The sequence below is a fragment of the Rana temporaria genome, chromosome 1 (genome assembly GCF_905171775.1).
Source record: "Rana temporaria chromosome 1, aRanTem1.1, whole genome shotgun sequence".
Taxonomy (NCBI): domain Eukaryota; kingdom Metazoa; phylum Chordata; class Amphibia; order Anura; family Ranidae; genus Rana; species Rana temporaria.
Genome location: NC_053489.1, coordinates 346,027,924 through 346,053,502, shown reverse-complemented (window position 1 = coordinate 346,053,502; position 25,579 = coordinate 346,027,924). Strand labels below are relative to the sequence as shown.

The following is a 25,579-nucleotide window of genomic DNA, read 5'->3' as shown; positions in this document are numbered from 1 at the left end:
GGGGTACTTGATTGACGTCCAGCTATGGCGCGTCATGCCTTCCTAAAAAAGCCGAAATAGGATGCCGACATATACGGCGCTTGAGCAGTCAGCTTCTAGTTTGATGCGCAGGCGCCGTATAGCGCCGGGTCCTACTCCGGCTATTTTCGGAACGTGGGACGCGCCATAGCCGGCCGTCAATCATGTTCCACTCTTCATAGGAACGCCCATTACCTGCGGGTGTCTGAAACTAAACTTACGGATCAAACCGTAAGTACAGCGCATAAAAAAAAAAAAAAAGGCATACTTTAGCTGATGCTAGTTTGTATGGTCTAAAGTTGTGTTTTTGGGTGAACCTCCGCTTTAAACAGCAGTAAAGCACTGCTTTGGCGCTAACACCCAGGCGGCCCCAGTGTGGGCTATAAGTGGTGCAAATTGAAGTAAGACTTGTAGACAGGTACATGAATTTGGCGCATTCTTTAGCAGTGTTTGTGAATTGCAGGGAGTAATCATTGAGTGGATGTTTCCGTATTCCTCCGTCCTCGCACAGTGTGAGGGAAGTTGTGAGGAGAAAGTTGTGAGGGGTTAGTGTAGTGAGTGTGAGGGGAGGGGCGGGGTTTGCAGTCACAGCCCAGCAGCGGGGTCAGCCCCGAGCACACACACATAGAGACATACACACACACACACATAGACACACGGCTCGTCTTGGGCTGCCTCCTTGTACAGCTGTGTTCCTTTTCCTGCCTTGTGTATGCAGTGCAGTGAGTGGGGGATGTCGTCTGGCTGCTCTTCTCCCTCAATCAATGCTGAGGATCCATTACCTGTGTGAGCTGTGATCCTGACACACGGATCGTGGGCTCACATCTCCTCGCTCGTCTTCCTCCTCGCACGTTTCCTCGTCTGCTTGCCTTTTCCTTGGGCCCTCCTCCTCCTCTCCTGTCTGTGTGTGTGAGGGAAGAGAGAGAGAGAGAGAGAGAGAGAGAGAGAGATGGCTGCGGACGGAGCTCGGTCCAGGTTCGGCAATCTGGGCCATCGTGGTGCCGGGGGAAGTAATAGCAGCAGTCCTTCGTCCAGTCCTAAGCTCGGAGGGGGTAAGAGCAGGACTCCCCCCCAGTCTCGCAAACCGGCCACTCCTTCCTCACCTGGCACCAAGCACCAACCGTTCAGACAAGCCTCTGCCTCCCCTGGACATACCTTCAGGAAAGTCACCCTCACCAAACCTACCTTCTGTCATCACTGCACAGACTTCATCTGGGGGCTAGGAGGCTTCCAATGTGAAGGTAAGGAGCACCTTGGATGGATGGGGATAGCCCTCACCCTCCAATCACATCTCATCACCTTGTCATAGACCTATTAGGGCTCATACACCAATCTGACGCGTTTTAACGCACTAAAAACGCATCCACGAGAAAATGAATGAACCTAGTTAACGCCATACAGGTGAATTTATGCGCCTTTAGAAGAGTAAAGCATGCTGCGTTTTTTTTTTTTTTTTGCACCTAAATTGGTTTTAAATGGAAAACAATATTTTATCTTAAAGAGGAACTCCAGCCGACCTCCCCATTTTTTTATTTTTGCTCCACATATGGTGGTATGTGGACCTTTTCAGATACTTACCGATCCAGCGTTGACCCACTGAGATCATCTCATGCCCAGCCACAGATCCATCCCGCGCCGCCACATTTTCTCTGACGTCATCCGGGCCCTTTGCGGGTTCAGCAGGGGAACCTCTCGATGACGCACCCCCTGTTCTTGAATGGAAGGCTATGCCTCCTGGTGTATGTGACGTACATATCCCAGAAGGCATAGTGGGCAGTGTGCGTGTCGTTCGTCTAAGGCGAGTGATCTGCAAGGGAGGCGGGGCATACTTAACACAAAAAACAACAAAACTATGCCCTATTCCAGCAGAGGAGAGGTGGGATCGTCCTCGGGAGGGTGAAGGTCCACTTTAATGTATTTTCTCTATTAGGCCCCTTTCACACAGGCTGTCCGATCAGGTCCACCTGTCAGTTTTTCAGGCAGACCTGATTGGATACTAAATTCACCCCTATGGGGCGGCAGATGTCAGCGGTGACATGTCTGCTGACACCCGCTGCTATCCAATCCGATCCTCCCCGCCAAAACCAGACGGATGGAGGTCCTATTTTTCATTTGTCTATCTGATTGCATGGGATTGGATAAAAACAGACAAGCAGTTCGTTTTCATCTTATCTCCCCATGCTCAGTGAGCGGAGACGGACCTGTTATCCACCTGATCAGCGGAGTGATCCCCCGCTGAGCAAGCAAATCCTGCAGAACGGAGGCGTCTGTGTGAAAAGGGCCAACATTTTTCCAATATTTGTATCATCCCCTTGCCCTCTAAAAATGTACCGGTGTCCTCACTCGATCCATCACTGTGCCCATCTGCAGTGGCTCTCTCCACTCTCACAGGACACACAGACAGCAGCAGGGGCCATTGGCTCCTGCTGCTGTCAAATCCTGTGAGTGGGGGGCAGGACCAAATCATGCTGTGTGTGTCTATGGACACACAAAGCTAGGCTCAGGAGCAAGCCCACGTGTGTGTCATCGTAGGAAGCGGTAAACCAGATTTCCCTATCCTCATATTTAAGGTGAGTGGGGGAATCCTTCCCACTGGGTCATTGCATTCTGAAAGCAGGAAGATTCCCCCACTGTCATAATATACTGATCAGCACCACTGGCTAAGGCCTGCATCACTGGTCAAGCGGAATGTTTTTTAACAGAGCAGTTGTACAGAAGGTTGATCAGTAGATCAACTTATGTGCAACCAGCCTGCCCATACATTGATCGATATTCAGCCAGTCCCTGCTGAACCAGCCACATTTTGATCCGTGTTTGACTGGCTTAACACAGCAGGAATCAGTAGATTTCTAACCCTGCTAATCACCACAGGGCAAAATGCCCATGGGAGTGTAGACTGAAATGGTTGTAAACCTCAGACATGAAATATGAACAAAGCATATCCCTCTATAGCAGTGTTTCTCAATTCCAGTCCTCAGGCCCCCCCAACAGGTCAGGTTTTCAGGATTTGCATTATTTTGCACAGGTGATTTGATCAGTTTCACTGCCTTAGTAATCACCACAGCCTTTTCATCTGAGGGAAATCCTGAAAACCTGACCTGTTGGGGGGGCCTGAGGACTGGAATTGAGAAACACTGCTCTATAGTGTGTACTTGTCTCAATTAGGACCAGTAAAGCTGGATATAAAATGATCTAATCTTGGCCATTTCAGATTTGAACCATGTATGGGCAGGCTGAATGTACCCAAGTTGATTGATCAACATGGGTTCAATCAGCCTGTTGGGTTTTAAATTTGGTTATTGTAGCCGCTAGCAATAATCACTGTTCTCTTGGTGGGGACGGCTTCCCTCGCCCTCCACTGGGAGAACACAGTGGCTCGGTGGGAGGCATTCCCTTGTCAACTCTGTCTGATGAGGGGGAATCAAGCAAATTTCTTTCCTGCAGCCCAAATTTGCTCCATCTATGGCCTAAGTGTCAATTTTGTCTGCCGCTTCATTCCTCTAATATCGTCATGAATCTCTTCTGACATGTCTTTCTGACACTAAGAGAAACAAGGTTGAGGGGAGGGACCTCCAGCTGATTGGCAGCCTCAGCTCTGTCCCTGTATGCTATGTGAAGGGGGTGTGTCCCTTCCCTCCAATCAGCTCTCAGAACTCTTTTTTTTCTGAACTCTGACAAGCTTTATAAATTCTGAACTTTAAATTGATTTAGAGAAGACCTCAGATAAACAGGTACAACTTATGTAGGAGGATTTGTTTAAGCTCTGTGTATCACCTGAGACCAGTCACTTCACTGGGTATATGGAAGGGTTTACAACCACTTTAAATTGGCCCTTAATTAAGGGCCTATAGAAATATAGTCAAAAACAAAATTGAAAAGCTTTTCTTACCATTGCCACGTTTTGAACTCCTCTCACAGGTGGCCAAGCAGTTGATCTGCCCACCTAAAAGCAGACATGGTGCTACTCAGGTGAGTACACATTTTAATGTCACATGCCAAGTCTGACAGGCTGCACTGCATGTCAAACTCTTCCATGGAAGTGAATAGGACTGTGCCACAACCGCTTGACGTGCAGTTGCAGCACAGTCCTGCCCTTGCAAAAAACAACCCAGGCATTGGGACGTGGCAGTATCACCACCTGAACACCTGCAAACCTATTCTGAAAAGTTATTCAGTGCAGATCGCTTTTAGGGGGGCAGAAAATGCTGCTACTAGTGTGAAAGGAGCCTTAGAGCTTGTGCACACGGGCATAAGTGAGGTTGGGTTCACACTGCAGCTGATGTCGACATGTGTGAACCGGCCCCATAGAGCGCCGGTCACAATCTCCAGCTATGTTAATTGGATGCAGGTAAATCCACATCCAATTCTCAATAGTATGAACCCAGCCTAATGCAGCGTACACACGACTGTTTTTTTACATGAAATAAAAAAATGAAGTTTTAGCGTGCCTTGCATACACACGATCGTGATAAAAAAATGCTCAAGCAAAGCGCGGTGACGTACAACACATACAATGGCACTATAAAGGGGAAGTTCCATTCGAATGGCGCCACCCTTTGGGCTGATTATGCAAATTTCCCATCTCATAACTTGCTTCTGAGCATGCACGTTTTTTCCCCCCTCGCTAAAGCCTACGGACAACCGTTTTTCACGACGAGAAAAAATAGAGCAGGTTTTACATTTTTAATGGCCATTTTCCTCGTTGAGAAAAATGCTCTGGAGCCTACACACCCCCTTTTTTTTTTCACGACCAATTAAAAAAAGTCGTGTGTACGTGGCATTAGTCCCAATCTCAACACAGAATCTTGCTGGCAGCAAAATCCTGTGAAGAAAAAACACTTGTAAGAGCCCATAATATAATTTATTCTTATTTATTATCAATATTTATATAGCACTGAGAATTTTGTACAGCGCTTTACATACTGTACATTCACCCTGCCCTCTAGAAGCTTAAAGCGGAGGTCCATCCTAAAAAAAAAAAAAACATTTGAATTTTTTTTTTTTTTTTTTTTTTTCCTTACCTGAAATTCCTGTTGCTAGGCAGTCTTCCTAATATGTCACTTTCTATACCGCGGCACTCTTCTTCCTCGTCCTCCTTGTGTTGACTTCTGGGGAATGGGGAGTGCTGCCTTCTAGGACCTGTGTGTCCCCCAGAAGACAGCCGCCCATTCACATAGTGCTGCGCGACTTACGCATCCGCAGTAGGAAAAAGGCAGTGAAGCCGCAAGGCTCCACTGCCTGTTTCCCTTAGTGAGGATGGCGGTGCCGGCACATGATTAGAAGGACAGATCGGCCTCAGGGGGCCGACATTGCGGGCTCCCTGGACAGGTAAGTGTCCTTATTAAAAGTCAGCAGCTACAGTGTTTGTAGCTGCTAACTTTAAAAAAAAAAAAAATTGCGGCTGGAACACCGCTTTTAAAGAGAAGTATGGTCAAAACTTTTTTGGCCATACTTCTCTTCTGGGTTACAGGAGTACTGTGACCCAAAAATAACCCGACAGTGGGCTTAAGCCCTCTGTCAGCCGACATCACAGAGCCGCTCCATGCTCTGGAAGGATCCCAACAATATTGTCGTAATCTACCCAGATGTCTGAACAGCAGCTGTCTCAGCCTGTCAGCACACTGCTGAGAGCCTGAGCCGGGTGCTGCTGTCCTATGCCCAGCCCAGCACACCAGTGAGCACTGGAGGGGTAGAGTGGAGAGCCAGTGACTGACAGTAACCACTTTGCTCACTGAAAACTGAGTGATCAGCGGTCATGTGATGGAGGTGATTATATGTGTTTATTAAGCTGGGCATACATGGGCCGGTTTTGTTTTCAATCAGCCAGAGGGTTGCTCAAAAAAACTGCAGATTCCCCATCCACACATTCAAGGTGGCTGGAGGAATCCACCCTGCTGTGTTATTGTATTTTGACAGCAGAATACACTGATCAGTGCTGATCGGACTAAACTTTTTCAACAAGCCCATTCTTGAAAAGTCGATCATTAGACTGAATTCTCAGAAATGGCCATTGATGGATCGAAATGAGAATCTATGGCCAGCTTTACAATCTTAAGGCCCACAAACGCAGATACATACATTCACCACAATTTAGACAGTAGCCAATTAACCTACCAGCATGTCTTTGGAGTGCCCAGTGCAAACCCACATAAACACAGGGAGAACATGCAAAAGCTATGCAGGTAGTGCCCTGACTGGGATGCCCACCAAGAACCGTAGGAACGCTAACCACTTAGCTGCCATAACATGCAGGGTTCATATCCATAAAATAATTTTTACACCCCAGTGCGAACGTGCAGAAATACTGTCTGCAGGTGTAGAATTTTCTGTTTTGATTTTGTGCAACTGAGCGTAACACAGTATTACTGATCTCAATGCAGCTATGCACATGGGCCCTTAAATCGAGGTTCCAAAGAGCATAGGGATGTGGAAAAAACAAGTGCTTAGGAGGCAACAGTATTGCTTACCGTCTGCCTTTAAACCGTCTCTAAATCACTGTGGATCGCTTTTCGGGGCCTACCACTTATATAAAAGAAGCCTAATATACAGTAGAGCAGTGTTTCTCAACTCCAGTCCTCGGGGCGCACCAACAGGTCTTGTTTTCAGGCTTTCCATTATTGTGCACAGGTGATTTTATCAGTTTCACTGCCTTAGTAATTACCACAGCAGTTTGATCTGAGGGAAATCCTGAAAACATGACCTGTTGGTGCGCCCCGAGGACTGGAGTTGAGAAACACTGCAGTAGAGTCACATTTAGATTGGCACCAAATTACATGCTGTATGGATCTTAATGCAGTATCCTTTTTTTTTTTTTTTTTGTCTCTGTGCATGAGCTCTTAAATTGCTGAAAGCGCCTTTCTTTCATTGCATAAATAGCTGGTAATCCTGCCAATCTATGGGACTTCCTCCTGCAGGGTGACAACACTATTTTGCCTGCAGTGAATTTACAGCAGCGTTGTCCCTTTCGCTAGTGGTGTTGCTCTGCACGCTAAGGGTTATGGGCGTTATTCCCTCTTGGCACAGCACCAGTATCCAGTGGGGAGCTTAAAAACGCGTACACACAAACGGTTTGTCCGTTGAAAACAGACCGATGGACTGTTTTCATGGGACAAACTGATTGTGTGTGGGCCCCATCGGTGAAAAAAAATAGAACCCGTTTTAAATTTTTCCTATGGATAAAAAAACGATAGAAAAAAATGATCGTAAGTGGAAGACCATCGGTCAAAAATCCACGCATGCTCAGAATCAAGTCGACGCATGCTCGGAAGCATTGAACATAATTTTTCTCAGCACGTTGTAGTGTTTTACGTCACCGCGTTTTGGCACGGTCGGATTTTTGACTGATGGTGTGTAGGCAAGACTGATGAAAGTCAGCTTCATAGGATATCCGCCGAAAAAATCCATCGGATTAGTTTCCATCAGATATCCGATCGTGTGTACGAGGCTTAATGTCTGAAGGAAATAATGCAGGGTGCCCTTTGGTCCTATGATGATGCCACAGGGGAAATGAAGAGCATTTATTTCCTCTTAGACTAAATGGTAAAGAACATTGGATGGCATTTACACAGGGAGGGGAATACAATTTATAGTTTATAGATGGACTTTATTAAATGGTGCAAAGAATGATTTCAGTGGGGATAAGCTGTAGGAAGAGTGAGCAATTAGGAGCGCATTTCAATGGCACATTGTCCTTCTGTGATGGACTGGAGGTGAACAGGAAAGGGGCATGTTGGCACACACAAACAGAGCATCTTCGGATACTTCGTCATCCTGCCAATGCGGATGCACAGGCAACAAGTACAAATGTGGGTCAATGCTAACCAGCTAAAGCTTTTAAATGCTAATTTCCACTCTCGGCTCAATGCAGCATTGCTCTTTGCATGCAAGGCAGCTTTTCTTTTTTTTTTTTTTCAAGAAATGATGTTGAGATCCCTTCCTTTTTTTTCTGACATTTCTGAACGCATCTATAATAGAAAATCCTTCATGGGTCTACAGTCCATTTTGTGGCTACCTTGGCAGCATAGCTGTGGCTGTTGTTGTTTTCCTGAACGATGTAGATTGTGTGGATGAAACATGTGATCTAATCTATTAAACACCTGTTTCCTCTGTCTAGCCGGGTGATTGGAATCTTGCAGATTCAGAGCTGTCATGTCCCGCTTGTTGGTACTGCAAAGCTTTTACAATGAGCTCCACAGGTCATATTCACCGCCCGCTTGTGTTTGTTTTGCAAGCAGCCATAGCAGTAAAGCAGAGTAGTAAAATGTATGCTGTTAATCTTGTATTCCGTGTACAGAGGTGATCAGATTACGCTTATTTGTTGACTGATTCAATATAATTAACACTTGGTGTTATCACACAGGTAAGGATTTGCTATTGGGTACATATAGGTGAAGCTCTATGGGGGGGGAGATGATTGCTCTTACGTCTTGTGCTGTTTTTCCTTTTTAGATATGATTTGTCAGTGCTTTGTCCTCAGCAGCTACATTCAAGCTGCCATTTTTCTAGTGTGGGTTATAAAGTAGGGAAAAAAACAAACAAACCTATTGGTTGCTATAGGTCAGCACTCACTTTTAATTATGTTTATTTAGTACAGCTAATTAGCTCCAGCAATTTATGCAGTGCATACCGTACATTCAGATCAGCACCTTCGGGGAGCTTACAGTCTAAGGACACTATTTCACATGCATACAAAACACATACTGGAGACAGTTTAGACAGGAGCCAATTAACCTACCAGCATGTCTTTGCAATGTGGGATGAAACCCACATAAGCAGAGAGAGAACATGTATGTAGATAAAGGCCCGTATACACGATCCGAAAATGGTCCGCCTTTTTTCGTTTACTAGAAGAAATTAAATGGGTTACTAAAGTCACAAAAATTCTTGTACGAAAAAAAATCTAAAGTGATGTCATGTGTTGTAGTGTATTTGTATTGTTCTTTCAGGCGACAACTATACTGACTAAAGAAAATCGTACTATCTGGCATCGTACTAGGAACATTTTCGTGCTTGTCCGATCGAATAATATTGGATGAATTGTCGTGATCAGCTCTTGAAAGCTCTGTACTAACAATCTGATTATCGTACGATCGTGTCGAAAGCGATATTTTTTGTTTGATTTTTGGATCGTGTGTATGGGCCATTATAGAAGTGCCAACTACTAATGCACTGTGCTGCTTTTCTTGATTTATTTTTGTTTTTGTTATGAATTTGTTTGCGATATAGATACATACATTTAAACTGGATTTACACGTGTTGCACTGCACCCATTTTCATCTGTGGCCCTCGATCCACACTAAACAGCAGGGATGGAGGAGTCTGCACTGCCATCTATTGTAGTCAGACAGCCACAGCACCCACGGCTGTCTGAATACCCAAACAGTGACTGCATCTGATGGGACACAGTCAGCAGGGTGGATACAAATCAATAATAAAAAAAACAAAAATCAAACTTTTTTTTTTTTATTGAAATACACTAGGGCGACACGACTTCCAGCGCGACTTTCATAGGCGACGCCGACACGACTTGAGCATGAACCACAGGGCGATCTGGGGCGATTTACAACACGGCTTGAAGTCGTCTCCAGGACAGGAGGCTTTCCAGTGGCCAATCAAACAACAATCAGCTCTAGGGGAGGGAGGGGGAGGGAGGGGTTTACCTGAGAAATGTATGTTATCTTCCTGGAAAGTCACTTCAGTTAAGACAGTGATCAGACTTGGAGGCAACTTCCATTGAAATCAATGGGTACAAATCGCCTACAAGTCGGATTGAAGTAGTACAGGAACTTCTTTTGAAGTGGGAGCGACTCGAGTCGTGTGTATTAACACCGCTCCCATTCACTTGCATTGTTTTTCTCGACAGCGCAACTTGGGACGACTTGAGGCGACTTCAAGTCGGATCCCAAGTCGCCCCAGTGTGAACCGGCTCTCAGGGTGGATTTGATTTAAATCAAGTTGATTTTAAATCATGATTTAAATCACTAGTAAAAAAGCTTGCTTTAAATCAACTCGATTTAAATCCATAATTTTTAAAGAGCAACTGTCATCTGTGACAGAAGGTGAGAGACGTGGCGGTAGCAGATGAGTGGATGCACGCTAACGGGAGCTTCCACGATAGATCTGAAATGACAGGTGCTCTTTAACCACTTCCCACACGCCGTATGCAGAATGACGGCTGGGAAGTGGTTCTGTTATCCTGGCTGGGTGTCGTATGACATCCAGCAGGATAACATGCCAGCGCGCGCCGATCACGGCGTGTCAGTCTGACACCCCGCATTTCCGATCGTCAGAGGCTTCTTACCACGTGATCAATCACAGGTGATCATCGCGTGAACAAGGAAGTGCCGGTAAATGGCATTCCTCAGTTTGTGCTGACAGGGAGAGCCGGGCGGCTCTCCCAGTCGGGGGGGGTCTGTGCCGATAATAATTATCAGCACAGCCCCCTCAAATGTACCAATCGCCTGCCAACCAGTGCCCAGCATTGTAAAAACAATAAATTCTGCCAGTGCCAATCACTGCCCAGCAGGAACACCTATTGGTGCCCATCAGTGCTGCATATCGGTGCCCATCAATTCTACATATCAGTGCCTCCTTATCAGTGCAACTTTATCAGTGCCAACTCATCAGTGCCCATCAGTGAAGGGGAAAACAACATTTTATGACAGACTAAATAAAAAATAAAAAAAATTATTTCAAAAATGTTATTTTTTTTAGTTTTGTTTAGCAAAAAATAAAAACCACAGAGGTGATCAAATACCACCAAAAGAAAGCTCTATTTGTTGGAAGAAAATGATAAAAATGTAGTTTGGTACAGTGTTGCATGACCGTGTCATTGGCATTCAAAGTGTGACAGCGCTGAAAGCTGAAAATTGTCCTGGGCAGGAAGGGGCGTTAGTGCCTGGCATTGAAGTGGTTAAATGTAAGGACTTATTCTTGCTGGTAGTTAGAATCATTACTATTTGCAAACAAAATGAAGGTTTCCTATTTAGAATAATAAGCTGTCAGGTTAGTAAAACAGCGATATCGGAAACCGATTCAATCATACAGTTTGTAGTGTACATAGATTTGCAAAACAATGGTATAAAGGAATGTTCCTGAACTTTGGGTTATCTCATGGTTACTGTGAAATTGTGTGAATGCATCAATACAGTGCATGTTATCTCAGCTTGCAGAGTTTGTATTCATTGAATGAGTTGACCTAAAATGTAACTATTGCAGAATATACAACCTCATGCTACATAACTAAGATCCATTTCATGCTGAATAAATAAAATTATTAATGTATCTTAACCACTTCAGCCCCGGGAAGGCTTTGCCCCCTTCCTGACAAGGCCATTTTTTGCGATAGGGCACTGCACCGTTTTAACTGACAATTACGTGGTCGTGCGACGTTGTACCAAAACAATTGATGTCCTTTTTTCCCCCACAAATTGAGCTTTCTTTTGGTGGTATTTATTCACCTCTGAGGTTTTTAAACAAAAACTTTTTTGCTATAATAAATATCCCCCCAAAAAATGTAAAACTAATTTCAGTTTAGGCCGATATGTATTCTTCATATTTTTGGTAAAATAATTAGCAATAAGTGTATATTGAATGGCTTGCACAAAAGTTATAGCGTCTACAAAATAGATTTATGGCATATATGTTTTTTTTTACTAGTAATGGCGGCGATCTGCGTTATTGCGGCGGACAGATGGGACACTTATGACACTTTTTTTGGGGGGGACAAGGGACATTTATACAGCGCTCAGTGCTAAAAAATAGCCACTGATTACTGTATAAATGTCACTGGCAGGGAAGGGGTTAACACTAGGGAGCGATCAAGGGGGTTAACTGTGTTCCATATGTGTGTTCACACTGGGGAGGGGGTGGGGGGTTGTAGGGTAATGTGGCTGACTAGGGGACTCGGTGTTCCTACCTGGTAGGATCACACGATCTATCTCCTCTCCCCTGACAGAACTGGGATCTGTTTTTTTCACACACACAGATCCCGGTTCTCGCTCTGTAACGAGCGATCGTGGGTGCCAGGCTGTCATTGCGCATCGGCTCCAGGGACACGCTGTGGGCGCACGCTTACTACAGCATCTTAAAGACCCGATGTACAGCTACGACAGCTCGCCCAGGGGACCAACCTGCTGCAGGATAACTGCGGCGGTTGGTCTGGAAGGGGATAAATAGAAAACTTTTGGATGAATTTTTTACTCCAAAAGCACTGTGTTAAAATAAATTTGATAACAATTAAAAAGATTGATTTTAAATCCAAAAAATCTGATTTTGATTTCTTAAAAAAAAAAAAAAAAAATCTTTGATTTATATCCACCCGGAAAATGCCTTTGGAGTAAAAAGGCGCAGAATTGATTGTTTTTACATTGCTGGGCACTGGTTGGCAGGTGATTAGTACATTTGAGGGGACTGTGCTGATAATCAATTATCAGTACAGACCCCCCCACCCTCTCTGACAGGGAGAGCCGATGATCGGCTCTCCCTGTCAGCGCGCACTTCCTGGTTCACGCAATGACCAGCTGTGAAAACTTAGGACCGGCGCTCCGCGGACCAGGCCGAAGCCGCGGCCTCGACTAAAACATCCTGCCCGTAGCTCGCCGCGATCCTGGAAAAAGGCCGCGAGCAACATCAGGCCGGATGCCGCTCGCGGCCTTTTCCCAGGATCACGGCGAGCTGCGAGCAGGATGTTTTAGGCGAGGCCGCGGCTTCGCCCTGGTCCGCGGAGCGCCGGTCCGAAGTTTTTTTTTTTTTTTTCAACAGGTTCCAGCGTTCGCCCCATGTGTCCAGCAGTGTGTACAGCAGAAGCTGGCCGAACAGGCATGCCAGAAAAACATTTGCTGATCGGCATCTGGCCAGCGCTTGTAGCCAATGGCTTTAATATAATTGCATCGTTTGGACAGCAACCTCCTTCTGAGCTCCTCTTCCTTCTTGTTTTATTTATAAAAAAAAAAAATTTTATAGATAGATAGATAGATAGATAGATAGATAGATAGAAAGAAGAAGTGTATTGTGGGCCTATAACACACCTCCCGGCGCCGACAATGCACAGAAACTGCACAATGATCAATAACAGATATCTTTCAATAACATGAACATCTGTGTATCACAGCATACAATTAAATTAAAAAAGCAGCCGTTTAAATAAATACAAACATATAAAAAAAGAGATTTAAATACTATAAAAACAATTAATTGTAAAAATAGAAAAAATCACAAACAGCGCTGATAGTGGTAGGTTCTAGCGTAAATCCCAAAAAGGAACCACTTCTACACTCAGTGCAGAATAGAAGAGTGTGTCAGTAAGATAGGGAAAAGTCCATTAAAATAGTGTCCAATATAAGAAGGAAACAGATAGCAAACACCTTCCACCCGAATTCCTTAGAAAACACCACGTGGGACAAAATAAGCCCCCTCTGGGGTACGCACTCACCGAAAAGCAATAAATGCAAGGCGATGTAAAAGTAACTCCAGGCTGGTACTACTCTTCATACAGGGTAATCAGAAGCATCTGTTATGAGTCTCCCAATCAAGCCAAAAAAACACAGAGAAATGCCATAGCGTAATTCCGTTTCTGTCAAAGTCCTATGACGAAACGCGTCAGGGCGTGGCTTATCACGACGCTCAGAAAGTGACCTATGCGCTCCACCAGAGCCTCTAGTGGAACCAGGATAGTTTTGTCTCCCACGAGATTACACCAGGCCAGTACGACGCTACTCCGGTCATTGGAGATGGTGACTATGATGCGATATTGATTTTATTCACATGTACGTGCATTGATTGAGGGGAATCTGTGTTGTGGGTCTCTCTTTTTTTCATTAAAAACGGAATTACGCTATGGCATTTCTCTGTGTTTTTTTGGCTTGATTGGGAGACTCATAACAGATGCTTCTGATTACCCTGTATGAAGAGTAGTACCAGCCTGGAGTTACTTTTACATCGCCTTGCATTTATTGCTTTTCGGTGAGTGCGTACCCCAGAGGGGGCTTATTTTGTCCCACGTGGTGTCTTCTAAGGAATTCGGGTGGAAGGTGTTTGCTATCTGTTTCCTTCTTATATTGGACACTATTTTAATGGACTTTTCCCTATCTTACTGACACACTCTTCTATTCTGCACTGAGTGTAGAAGTAGTTCCTTTTTGGGATTTACGCTAGAACCTACCACTATCAGCGCTGTTTGTGATTTTTTCTATTTTTACAATTAATTGTTTTTATAGTATTTAAATCTCTTTTTTATATATATATTATATAATATAATTATTTTTTCAGTCTGCTGGGCTGAATGAAAAAGAAACTCCATAGTGTGTACCAGGCATAAACCTACCCTTTTAAAAAGAGGAATGATTATGGATCCAGTGGGTGGTGTTTTAGCTGTTTGCTCTTTGTGAACTATAGCTGTTGCTGTATCCAAAATGACCCGCTGTGTTGGATAGAATGTTACCCATTCTGCTTCCTCCATCCCTACTTTGCTACTATGTCATGTAGTGGTAGAAGGATCAGCGGGAAGACCCACATCATCCAAATCACCCTGAAGTGTTGTATGGCGTCAGCTGCTGAACAAATAATTTTCTTCTCCCCCTTCCATAGGAGACGTTTAAAAAATTCTACAGGTTGCATGTTTTGAGTTAAAGGAGGTCTAGGGCTAGAATCATTGCTCTCGCTCTACCAATCGCGGCAAAAACTCACATGTGTGGTTTGAATACCGTTTACATATGCGGGCGCTGCTCACGTATGCGTTCGCTTCTGCACACAAGCTCGGCACGCGTTTTCTGGCTCCTAATTTTTTTAGCTGGCTCCTAGATTCCAAGCAAATTTGTCAAACCCTGCTGTAATGAAAGTACATTTTCCAAACAGAAGGCAAGGGACAGGGAGAGTTTCAGCAAAGCTGAAAGAGGAAGTACCGGTGTCACCTGTCCTACTATGTGGTGTGGTATGGTCTCACGCACACAGATGCAAGAAACGCCACTGGACGGGCCTTTGGCGTATGTGTGTGTTGTGTCTTGTGTGTGTGTGTTTCTTTTTTTTTAGCTTGTGTAGGTGCTTTAGCATGTTTTAATGCAGTGGCAGAAAAAAAAATTGCCCAGGCACGTATTTCCAGAGAAGTGGTTTTTCATTTTTTCTGTGCAGGCACAGTTCTAATGGCTAAAATACACGAATATTCTAGCCAATAGAATGGGTTTACACGCAAACATCAAGTGTAAATGCAGATGAAGAAACACAAGATTAAAATAATTTTTTTCTGGCAGCATATATTCATACACCTGTATGCCTGAGGCCTATGGCAGTGTGTGATTCACAAGATACATAGCCTGTGGTTGGTAAAACGGCATACTGTATTTGTATTCCTGCTGTGTATTTAGCTATTTACCTGGAATCCATTATTCCAACATTTAAGTCATAATCCTTTTTTCTTTGAATGGAATTTGCAGTAGTGCGCACAGTCGTTTCATTTACTGTATTCCTGTTTGATTTACAATGATTGTAAGAGTCTAATTATTATCTCAACAGCATTGGAGTTGATTTTGCCTTACGCCGGAAAACTGCAGGCACAGATTGTAAGAAGCTCTCCAAATGTTGTGCATATTGTAATTAATTGCTCATCCACCATGGGTGAGCAAATTGGCAGACTGCTGCTTCTATGTTATTCTGCACTATAGTGTTGTATCTCAATTAAATAAATATTCACTTTAACAGGCTTCTAATAGACCATTCTTTAAACATAACCTGCTATGGGCATAGAGTGTTTAGTCCAGCACTGTGCAAGCTTTTCATGATGACTTTGGCTTGCAATTAATGTGTAAAAGATGGTTGCCAGCTAAGTGGAAAGGTCAAACAATAAAACTGTATTTTCTTATTTGGGCGTAGTAAAACACAAAGGTAGCTTTAGAAGATGGTGGTGGAAATGGTGTGCACCTAATTGCAAAGCAGACTTAAACGCAAAGCTTGGTCTGTTTTTTTAAATTTACAGGTATAAGACTATTACCTGGTCACTATCAGACGGAGATCCTTCACCACTCTGGTTGTTGATCATGGCCAAATCTGGCAACCGCTGTGCACTGGGGTAGTGATGCCATTGTTTCACTGCAGCTCTACTTAGTAGGAGCATTTACCTATTTGAGTCGCCTGCCCTTGGCACCACAGACCACTGGGAGCACGGAGGAACTGTTTTCTTAGATTCGTACATGTTCCGATGGGTGTTTTGTAGAGAAGAGTGGGTGGGTGGGACATGTGGCCATTTAGTGTAGGCGGCAATCAGACACTGCAAAGGATGTGATGTGGTGGTTAACACAAATGCTTGGGTATCTATCAAATCTGTAACAAAAGTAAAGCCATTTCCCTCACTGCTTAAATGTTAGTTTTTTGATTTTGAAAAGTAGTTGGTTACTATGTGTAACAGATACATTGCACCGGTGTTTGTAAATCGGGCTTGTACTAATATTCAAAAGTAATGTGCTGCCCTAACACGGCGCACATTTGTGAGCCTAGGCTTCTTCGTTCTTTTTCAGCGCCTTTTTTTTTTCTCTTTCGTTCATGGACGGACACAGCCTTAATATTGACAACGTGGGAAATGGCCTTCCTTTAGAAATGTCAAGGCAGAAAGTGTTAACTACTTCAAAGCTGAACCGCCCCGCTCAGGGTGCGGTCCTACTGACTATATCCCCTCAGCCTGCACCAAGCAGTTCGTTTTTTTTCTTCTGCCTAGTTAAGGAGAAGACATGGCTCCCTTCGGGCCCATAGGTTTGGATGCTTTTAGTTAAATGGATTTTTTGGATTTTTTCATTTATTTATTTAAGTTTTTCCTGCGATCTTCGATCAACTGTCGACTGGGTGACAGACTGGATCCCAGATCCTTGTAGTCCCCCTAGTTTCGGCCATCGAGCGTGTGCCGACCAAAGCTACACACTGGGTCGTCTACGACATGCCTGTCGCTCTACGGATGACCGGTGAGCTATACGCTCCAGGGCTTGCATAGGACCGGTCTACAGGGCCGAGTCGCAGTAGCCTGGCCGACAGCCACCTCCGTTACCATGCGGTAGATGCGCTGTCCAGGATGCTTCCAGCAAAAACCCACAGGAAGCGTAAGTAGTTACTACCTTGCTTTAGCAAGAAGACAGAGCTGGGCATCCCTGGAGAGGTGAGTAAAGGGCTCTATATTCCCCTTCTCCCCTCCCTCCCCCCCCTTCTCCTTAGACTCTCCGAGCTAGCTGCTGGGCAGGGGTTCCTCTGGGGAGCTTCACTTGGGGAACCATAATTTACTAAATCAGTGTATAAAGCTGCATAAGAGATTCTGCTACCTGTGTGTCCTGCTCCATGCTGTCGGCGGCCATGTTTGGTGTGTCCATGCTGTATTTCTTTACTTGCACTGACGACCATGTCCTTGTAGCTGCATCTGTATTGGCCTCTAGCGATGCTCGGCGGCCATTTTCCTGGTGATTTCTGCTGATGTGTACTGACTGCTGCATTACTCTGCTGCACTGTGGTTTTCTGCCCTGTTGGCCTCTAGTGTCAGATCGGCAGCCATTTTACCATGGATCAGACTATCTTAAAACTGCAGATGAACACATACACGCTGCTGACTGATCAGTCTGAAAGATTGACAAAAATAGCAGCCGCACAAACGGCCTTCGATCCCAGCTTTTGGAGACCACAGATCGACAGACACACTCTGCAGAAAGCAGCTCTGCTAGCTAAACCATCTACACGGTTCCTGGGTGGTGAGTCCTCTGGGGGGGGGGAACCCCTTGTCTCTGCTGCAGCCAGGAGGGGAGTCCCTGTGTCAGGTGTGTGTGGACAGCATGGCGTCAGAAGCAGACGCTTTTTCTCCCGAGACACCTGAGCTGGCAATTGATGCCCCTGCACCCGATGTATCGGTGGACGCTATGTCGGCAATCCTAGATGCCTTTGTGGCCAAGGTGGAAGCATCGTGTGGGAGAACGGGGGCTAGAAAGCACCCCCTCCCCCCGCCATCTTCTGGGGACAACTCAGATGCGGAGCTGGGTCCAGCTAGCGCTTATGAACCTGGCTCTGAGGTATCTGAGGATGCGGACCAAGATCGCCCATACAGTAAGGACGACCTCGGACCCAGGTCAGCACGCGATAGGGCTCTAGTAAGTGACCTTATCACCGCAGTGCGAGATACTTAAAAAATTGTGGGGTCTGCAGAAGCAGCAGACGCGCCGGTCCCTTTTGGGTTCCGTAGGGCAACCCGCACTGCTAAAGTGTCTCCTTGTGTGTCTTATTTAGACAAACTTTTATACAAGGAGTGGGATAAACCACAGAAGGTTTTTTTCAGTCCCTGCGTTACCCTCTTGAAGAGAGTTTCTTGAAAAGATGGACCTCGCCCCCGATAGTGGACCCTCCTGTGTCCAGATTAAACAAGCCAACCGCCATACCAGTGGAGGGGGCTCCCGCCTTCAAAGACGCTGCGAACAAGAAGCCTGTGCACGGTAGTGGGTTAGGCGGCACACCCAACCATAGTTGGGGCCCTGGTGTCTCAGACACTCACTGAATGGGCAAAGATGCTGCTCAATGGGTTACAAGCAAATCAGGCTTCCTCGAACGAGGTAGCCCTAGCTGACCAACTAGTACAAGGCCTAAAATTCATTTGTGAATCAGCCTTGGACACTATTCCTCTGCTGGCCAGAGCTTCAGGTCAGGCGGTGGTGTTACGCCGTCTACTTTGGTTAAAGATTTGGTCCACCAACCAATCTTCCAAGAAAGCCCTGATGGACGTGCCCTTTAAGGGCCACAGACTTTTTGGAACTTCCCTGGATGACATAATTAAAGATGCAGGAGGTAAGAGCACACTGCTCCCACGGTCCAAAAAGGGGAAGGAGCCATGCCGTAGCCAAGGGCCCTTCTTTACCGCACACAAGCGTTTTTTTCGTCCTCCCAGTACGGCGGGTAAAAGACCACAGGCCGATAAAGCGCCTGCTCAGACGTCCCTGGTTTCGCAAACCCAACAAACCTTCTGTCATGGTCTTACCTCTTGCTGGCTTCTTTCACCTGACATGTGCTGGCGGCCATGTTGGTTTCTGGGCTTCTTATAACTTACCACACCCTGCAGCTCCTCCTTCCCACTGGGAGGAGCTGGATGCCTTGCATATATATAGGAGGTCTGTTGCTTCAGTTCCTTGCTTGGTCCTCTTGTATTCACATGCTCCTGAGATTGTGCTGCTGCTTTTGGTTACCGACCCGGCTTCCACGGACTACCCTTCTGGCTCCTGATTCCTGGCTTCGTTCAGACTACCCTTCTGGCTAATGATCCCTGGCTTTGTTCGGACTATCCTTCTGGCTCCTGATCCCTGGCTCCGGTGGAAGACTCTGCACTGTTTGATCATCCGTTTGGACTTTTACCTTGCTGTTTGGTTTTCAATAAAGCCTTCCTATTTCATTTATCTATTGTTGTACGTCTGATTCATGCTTCCGGGAGACCTGCAGACAAGGCTACGTCCGCATGAAGGTTTGCCCCCACCCATCTCTCGGGTGGGGGGACGTCTTCGCGACCCGGTGGACATCTCGGGTCCCTGACCGGTGGGTTTGCAAAGTAGTGTTTTCAGGGTACAAGATAGAATTTCTATCTTGCCCACCAAACAGATTTTTTTCCCTCCAGCTACAACCGACTCGTTGGGAAGCCCTATTACTGAAACGCGGGGTGGTTATTTCTGTCCCAGTACAGGATCGGTTTCGGGGTTTTACTCCAATCTGTTCATAGTACCAAAGAAGGAGGGCGTTTGCCCAATTCTGGACCTCAGAATTGGGCACGATTTATTTTTATTATTTACATACTGTCACCAGTGCAGTACAGTGTCATCATATAACTGGTGTGTTGGTGACCAGGGATGGCTATACTTGCAAAAGGGGCCAGACTGAAGTGATTTAGTATGACTTAATTTTCTGACTAAAGTTCCACTTTAAATTCTATATCCTGCTCCAGAGAAGTTCCTGTCCTTTTGGTATTAGCTCATTGCTCACATGTATAATTTGATGTCGAGCATTGAAGAACTTCTGGAAACGCGATTCGGATCATTTAGGGGTAAATAAAGATTTGTATGTGTATTTGGTGAAATCATTATGTGTGCAAATAGTATCAAATAGTATGTGCTGAGTTCTGTAGCTTGTGGGAAACTGATTAGAATTTGTCACAGTTTTATATTTGTAAAACATGCATTTAGTTTGACTTTAGATGATGGTTTCTGTTTTCTGCCATGTAAAATATGCTTGTTTTTTTATGTTTTCCTTGTTTGCATTATATAAAATATTGTAATTTTTTTGAGAGAAAAGTCAAGGAAAAAAAAGACTACGCCCATTCCCCACTCATGCCATGAAAAGCATAAGGTATCATGCACATAGAGATAAAATTCCTAGAGCTTTCCTGCATCAGTGGTGCTTACAGCTGGCCATACAAATGAATGGCTGTACGGGGCTCCCACGCATTGGCGTCTACCTGCACATGCAATGCATTTGTGTGTCAACAAATGCACAGATTTTATGCCAAACTTCTGATAACAACCAATCATATTTTCGTTGTAAAGCGATGCCGAAACTGTTGGCGCTATATACATTTTGTATAATAACAACAATATTCCTCCCTATTGTAGCCAATATAACATTGAAGAATTTTCAGGTTTACCTGGTGATCGATGCAAAGTGAAGAATGGGGGCAAAAAAGTATTAGGTTAACCAATAATTACCCATCAGATTTACTTACTGTAGAAAGGCCGAAGAATCTCTGGATACTTTTGGTGTTCCTTTCTCTGTGCACTGCCTCATTGAATACCCTATTTAGATATCTTAAATACCGGTATGTCCTAACAACAGATAATTTTCACAAACTTGATTTGCATTCTGCTTTGTCTAAGCATCTTCAGTTTCTGGAGCATAATGTACTTTTAACTGTATGACACAAGGATTTTGAGTTTTAACATTAAAATGTGATTTAAAAGACACTTGTTGAGAGAATTGCCATTTTTACAGGGCTTCATGTACACGGGACATTTTTACAACCCCTCCTGAAAGATTTAACTTGACAGATAGTAACCCACGTTTACAAATTTTGTTTTGTTGCGTTAGAAGCATTTCTAAAGAAAAAAAAAAAAAATTATATATATATATTATTTTTTTTTTTTTTAAATTGCAAAGAAACAAAAAATGCCTGTAAACATGAGTTACCTCTTCTTCTTCTTTTTTTTTTTAGCAGTGTTTAGAAGTGTTTGGCACTTGTAATGCCTCTAAATTCATCTTCTGAACCCATTTTTTTGCATTACCAAAAAAGCCTCTAAACTTAACTGCCTAGAAACGAATGTAAACGACCATGTGTATATGTACTGATAAGATAACGCAGAGAAGAGTTCAGGATCAGTTGAAAAAAAATGCCCAACTGCTCCTAAATGTCAGTTTTTACCAGTAGCAGTGTTCATCATGCCTTAAAGTGGATGTAAACCCACTCTCATCCTTTCTAAACTACTGCCATGGTGGTGATCTATAAGGATATACATGCCTTCTGCATGTATCCTTACCTGTCAAATGTCTCCACTCTGTGCAGTTTTCAGTTCTTATAACAGACATTCTGTGCGTGGGTCTGTTGTCCGGAGCTCGTGGGTGGAGTCGTGATGTCAGTAGACTCCCCGCCCACCTCTACACTCCCCTTGTCAACATGCATTTTTTTTCTTGTGTATTCCTTACACTGAATTCTGCTAAGATCACTAACATCCAGTCAAAATCCAGAAAAGTAACCACATGACTTCATAAAAGGAGTGGGGGTGGGAATTAAAAAATAATGCCTGTCTCATGCTAGTGCATGAGATATGTAAATAACCTGTCATTCACAGTAAGGGGGAAGAACGGACAAAAGTTTTCTCCTGTTTGTCCGTTTATCTCACTGAAAAAAAGATGATTGCTCAGAGCTGGATTAACTCTTTGTGGCAAGACTGGGCACAGATGACAGGAAATCTTATACTCTACATTGTGACAGCAAAAAATAAATACTTTGGGTTTACATCCACTAAATCAGTGGTCATCAACCCTGCCCTACAGGGCCCACTAACAGGCCAGGTTTGCAAGATAACTGAAATACATCACAGGTGATATCATTTGCTGCTCAGTGGTTGCAGTATTCTAGACTGCATCTCCCTATGGTAATACATAAAACCTGGCATGTTAGTGGGCCCTGTAGGGCAGGGTTGATGACCACTGCACTAAATGGTTGGCTGTCTGTGTATTTTATCATTTGAGACACTAAGCTGGAATGAGTGTGTGGCTCAGAATTGTCACAGTGAAGTCTGCAAAACAGCGCATGTGCCTGGAGTCAATTATTTCAATTGTTCTGAAGCCATTGGATCAGAATGGCAGCAAGGAAACCATATTGCTCTGAGGCCTTTGGATCAGCATGGCAGCAAGGAACCCCTATTCTGAGGCCATTGGATCAGCATGGCGGCAAGGAAACTCTATTCTGAGGCCATTGGATCAGCGTGGCGGCATGGAAACCCTGTTCTGATTCCATTGGATCAGCGTGGCGGCAAGGAAACCCTATTCTGATTCCATTGGATCAGCATGGCGGCAAGGAAACCCTATTCTGAGGCCATTGGATCAGCATGGCGGCAAGGAAACCCTATTCTGAGGCCCCATGCCTCCTCCGTACAAGGATCTTTTAAACGTTCTTTGCTTATAGGTATGAGATATTGAATTTTAGAAGAGGAGGCATTCCACTCAATTTGCAAATTTCCTCTAACCTCCTGTTGTCACTTGAGATAGAAAGCGATTGTAACGGACCTATGAACTATTCTGCCTACAGAGGACTGCATGACTTGTTACTGAGCTCAAAGGGTTAATTGTAGAGTGACTTTTTCACTGCTAAATGCTAATTGACGCTCTGTTGTGTATTACCAGTTAACAGCCTCCTGCCAGGTGTATGCTAACGTGATGATCTGTGAGTGTGTATTGTTCTAAAGGTTAATTGAATTCTATTGAGAAAGGAATGTGCCTGGCCAGGTCATGTTAAGTGGATCTCGGTGCCGTAACGTCTAGAGACTGATTGATTCAAGGAGATGTCATTATTTCAAAGTATCTGTGTGAAGGGTGGGCGAAGATTGTCATTGTTCCTGTCACAGTTGTAAGCACATATAAGCTAAGGGAAATGTCCCATTAAAACAGTCTTGTTTGACCCTTCAACACGCAGCCTCGTCTCGTTCTTGAAAGGGGGACTCTCTCTCTCTCTCTGGATCTCGTGGATGGGGATACCGGCTGTACTTGCATATCGCAGCTTGCCAGGGAAAAGGACGTCTCCAACGGCTGATACCCTCTCACTAGCCCGGGTAGCCGTTTCAGCGATCTTTCCCCAATAATACACAGACAGTAAACATAAACTTGCAGGTTTTATACCCTTCTCTGCTCCAAGTTTAAATCCAAAATCCTTTTTAAAAAAAGGTCTCATGTAAATGGGCATAGTAAAATGCACATGTATGGATGGTCAACAAAAATACACCTCTGTGTAATTTTCCCCATGGGACAGTATAGACGGATTAGACTGTGCATAGGAATGGGTGCATACAACACATACAGTCCTATGAGCAGAATTGCACACCAGCTGGGGCCCTTGCTGCCACAGATAGAGGCGTGTGCCTATATTTTATGCTGTATGCCATGAGCCCTAATGCACGATTATGATGAAAGTAAGCAACAAATGTTGTGGTGCTGTTTAGATATGATTGATTGATTTAGTGCCAATGACCCAAGAATCATTTTCTTTCTGCACTGAAGTATGTAAAAACATTGACAAAGGGAAATGTAGTGTGAGGAAGAAAAGACCAGAGGCTACCATTCTTCTATATGAGCAAGCATCCCTTTTTATATGTGCATGCTTCCTGTCCATCTCTGTTATCATGGGCTAGATTATGAGGCCTGCACATCTGAAGAGACGTAGGGGAAGGACCTGCTATTTTTTTTATCCTTTTTTATATATTTGTTAAATTATTCAAACAACCAATTTATTTGTTTAATATACTCCTGTATTTTTTATTTTTTTGACTGCCCAAAATGACTTTTTTAGCTGATATTGTGAATTGGCACAGTTGCATTTATCTTGCTTATTATTTGCAAAGGTCACACTTTTCTTGTCTGTAAGAACAATCTGTGTGAACGATCACTAATCTTGTGCTGCCCACAGTATTTATTTTCATGTAATACAATGCAGATTTTCACGTCATGCAATATTTTACCTTTAAAGTGCTTGTAAACTCTTACAGATAGCCAGTAATGTGACTGGGCTCAGGCGATACGCAGAGATTAAACAAATTCTCTTACTTAAGTTGTACCTGTTTATCTAAAGATGTCTTTCCCCTACATCCATTCAAAGTGAAACATTAGTTGCAATTTTCTGACTGCACTATAGCCAAAAAATGGCTACAATGCGGTTGTCCCTTTCTGGGGGGGTGCCAATAGAAGTCCACCCAGAACCCTGCCCCCTGAGCGCCTACTGCGGCATGCATCGGTCATGCTCTGTGACCACTGTGTCCTTCAGACACAGCTGATCATAGTTTGGGGTAAAGGGAAAATCACAGCGGCCCTTTATCATGCGATCAGCTCGATTGAACACATGTAAACAAATGCCAATTATCAGCGATCCTTTCCTCCCATGTTGTGTCTGTATAAGGAAAGGAGAGCCATTACCTGGCAAGCCTGTCAGCACATCAATTATACTGATAATCAGTGCCCTGATTATCAGTTTCGCTTATCAGTGCCACCTCATTAGTGCCCACCATTGAAGAAGAGAAATTACTTTTCACAGTATTTTTTTAATTTGTTTAGCAAAAAATAAAAAAAACAGTAGTGATTAACCACTTGCTGACCGGCTCATGCCAATATACGTGGGCAGAATGGCACGGCTGCGCAAAACAATGTATGGGTACGTTGTTACCTTTAAAAAGTAAATGCCCGGAACCCGCTGCCTGCCACGTGCGATCGCGGGCACGAATGCCAGCATGGGGATTGGTGTGTGTGTGAACGCACAAATCCCTGTTCTGTCAGGGGAGAGGAGACATTGTGTGTTCCTAGTAAGTAGGAACAACGATATGTCTCCTCCCTCAGTCAGTCCTATCCCCATACAGTTAGAAACAGTAACTAGGAAACACATTTAACCCCTTGATCACCCCCTAGTGTTAAGCCCTTCCCTACCAGTGACATTTACACAGTAATCAGTGCATTTTTATAGCACTGATCGCTGTATAAATGTCAATGGTCCCAAAAATGTGTCAAAAGTGTCCGATCTGTCTGCCGCAATATCGCAGTACCACTAAAAATCGCAGATCGCCGCCATTACTAGTAGGAAAAAAATGCCATCAATCTTTCCCATATTTTGCAGATGCTATAACTTTTGCGCAAACCAATCAATATGCGCTTATTGCGATTTTTTTTTTTTTTTTATTTAACAAAAATATGTAGAAGTGTGTGTGTGTGTGTGTGTGTATATGTATGTATGTGTGTGTGTGTGTGTGTGTGTGTATATATATATTTATATATTATATTGGCCTAAGCTGATGAAGACATTTGTTTTTTAAAAACATTT

At 44.3% G+C, this 25,579-nt stretch overlaps 1 protein-coding gene across 2 annotated transcripts in view; it reads left to right on the top strand.

The window, feature by feature from the left end:
• Positions 1 to 623: 623 nt before the first annotated feature.
• The window catches only part of DGKQ (diacylglycerol kinase theta), a 224,149-nt gene continuing 199,193 nt past the window's right edge, over positions 624 to 25,579 (top strand). For both annotated transcript variants that reach the window (XM_040361947.1, XM_040361938.1), the window contains exon 1: positions 624 to 1,259. In XM_040361947.1, coding sequence (XP_040217881.1) covers positions 968 to 1,259 — 292 coding nt within the window. In that variant the 5' untranslated portion in view covers positions 624 to 967. The remainder of the gene's footprint in view (positions 1,260 to 25,579) is intronic.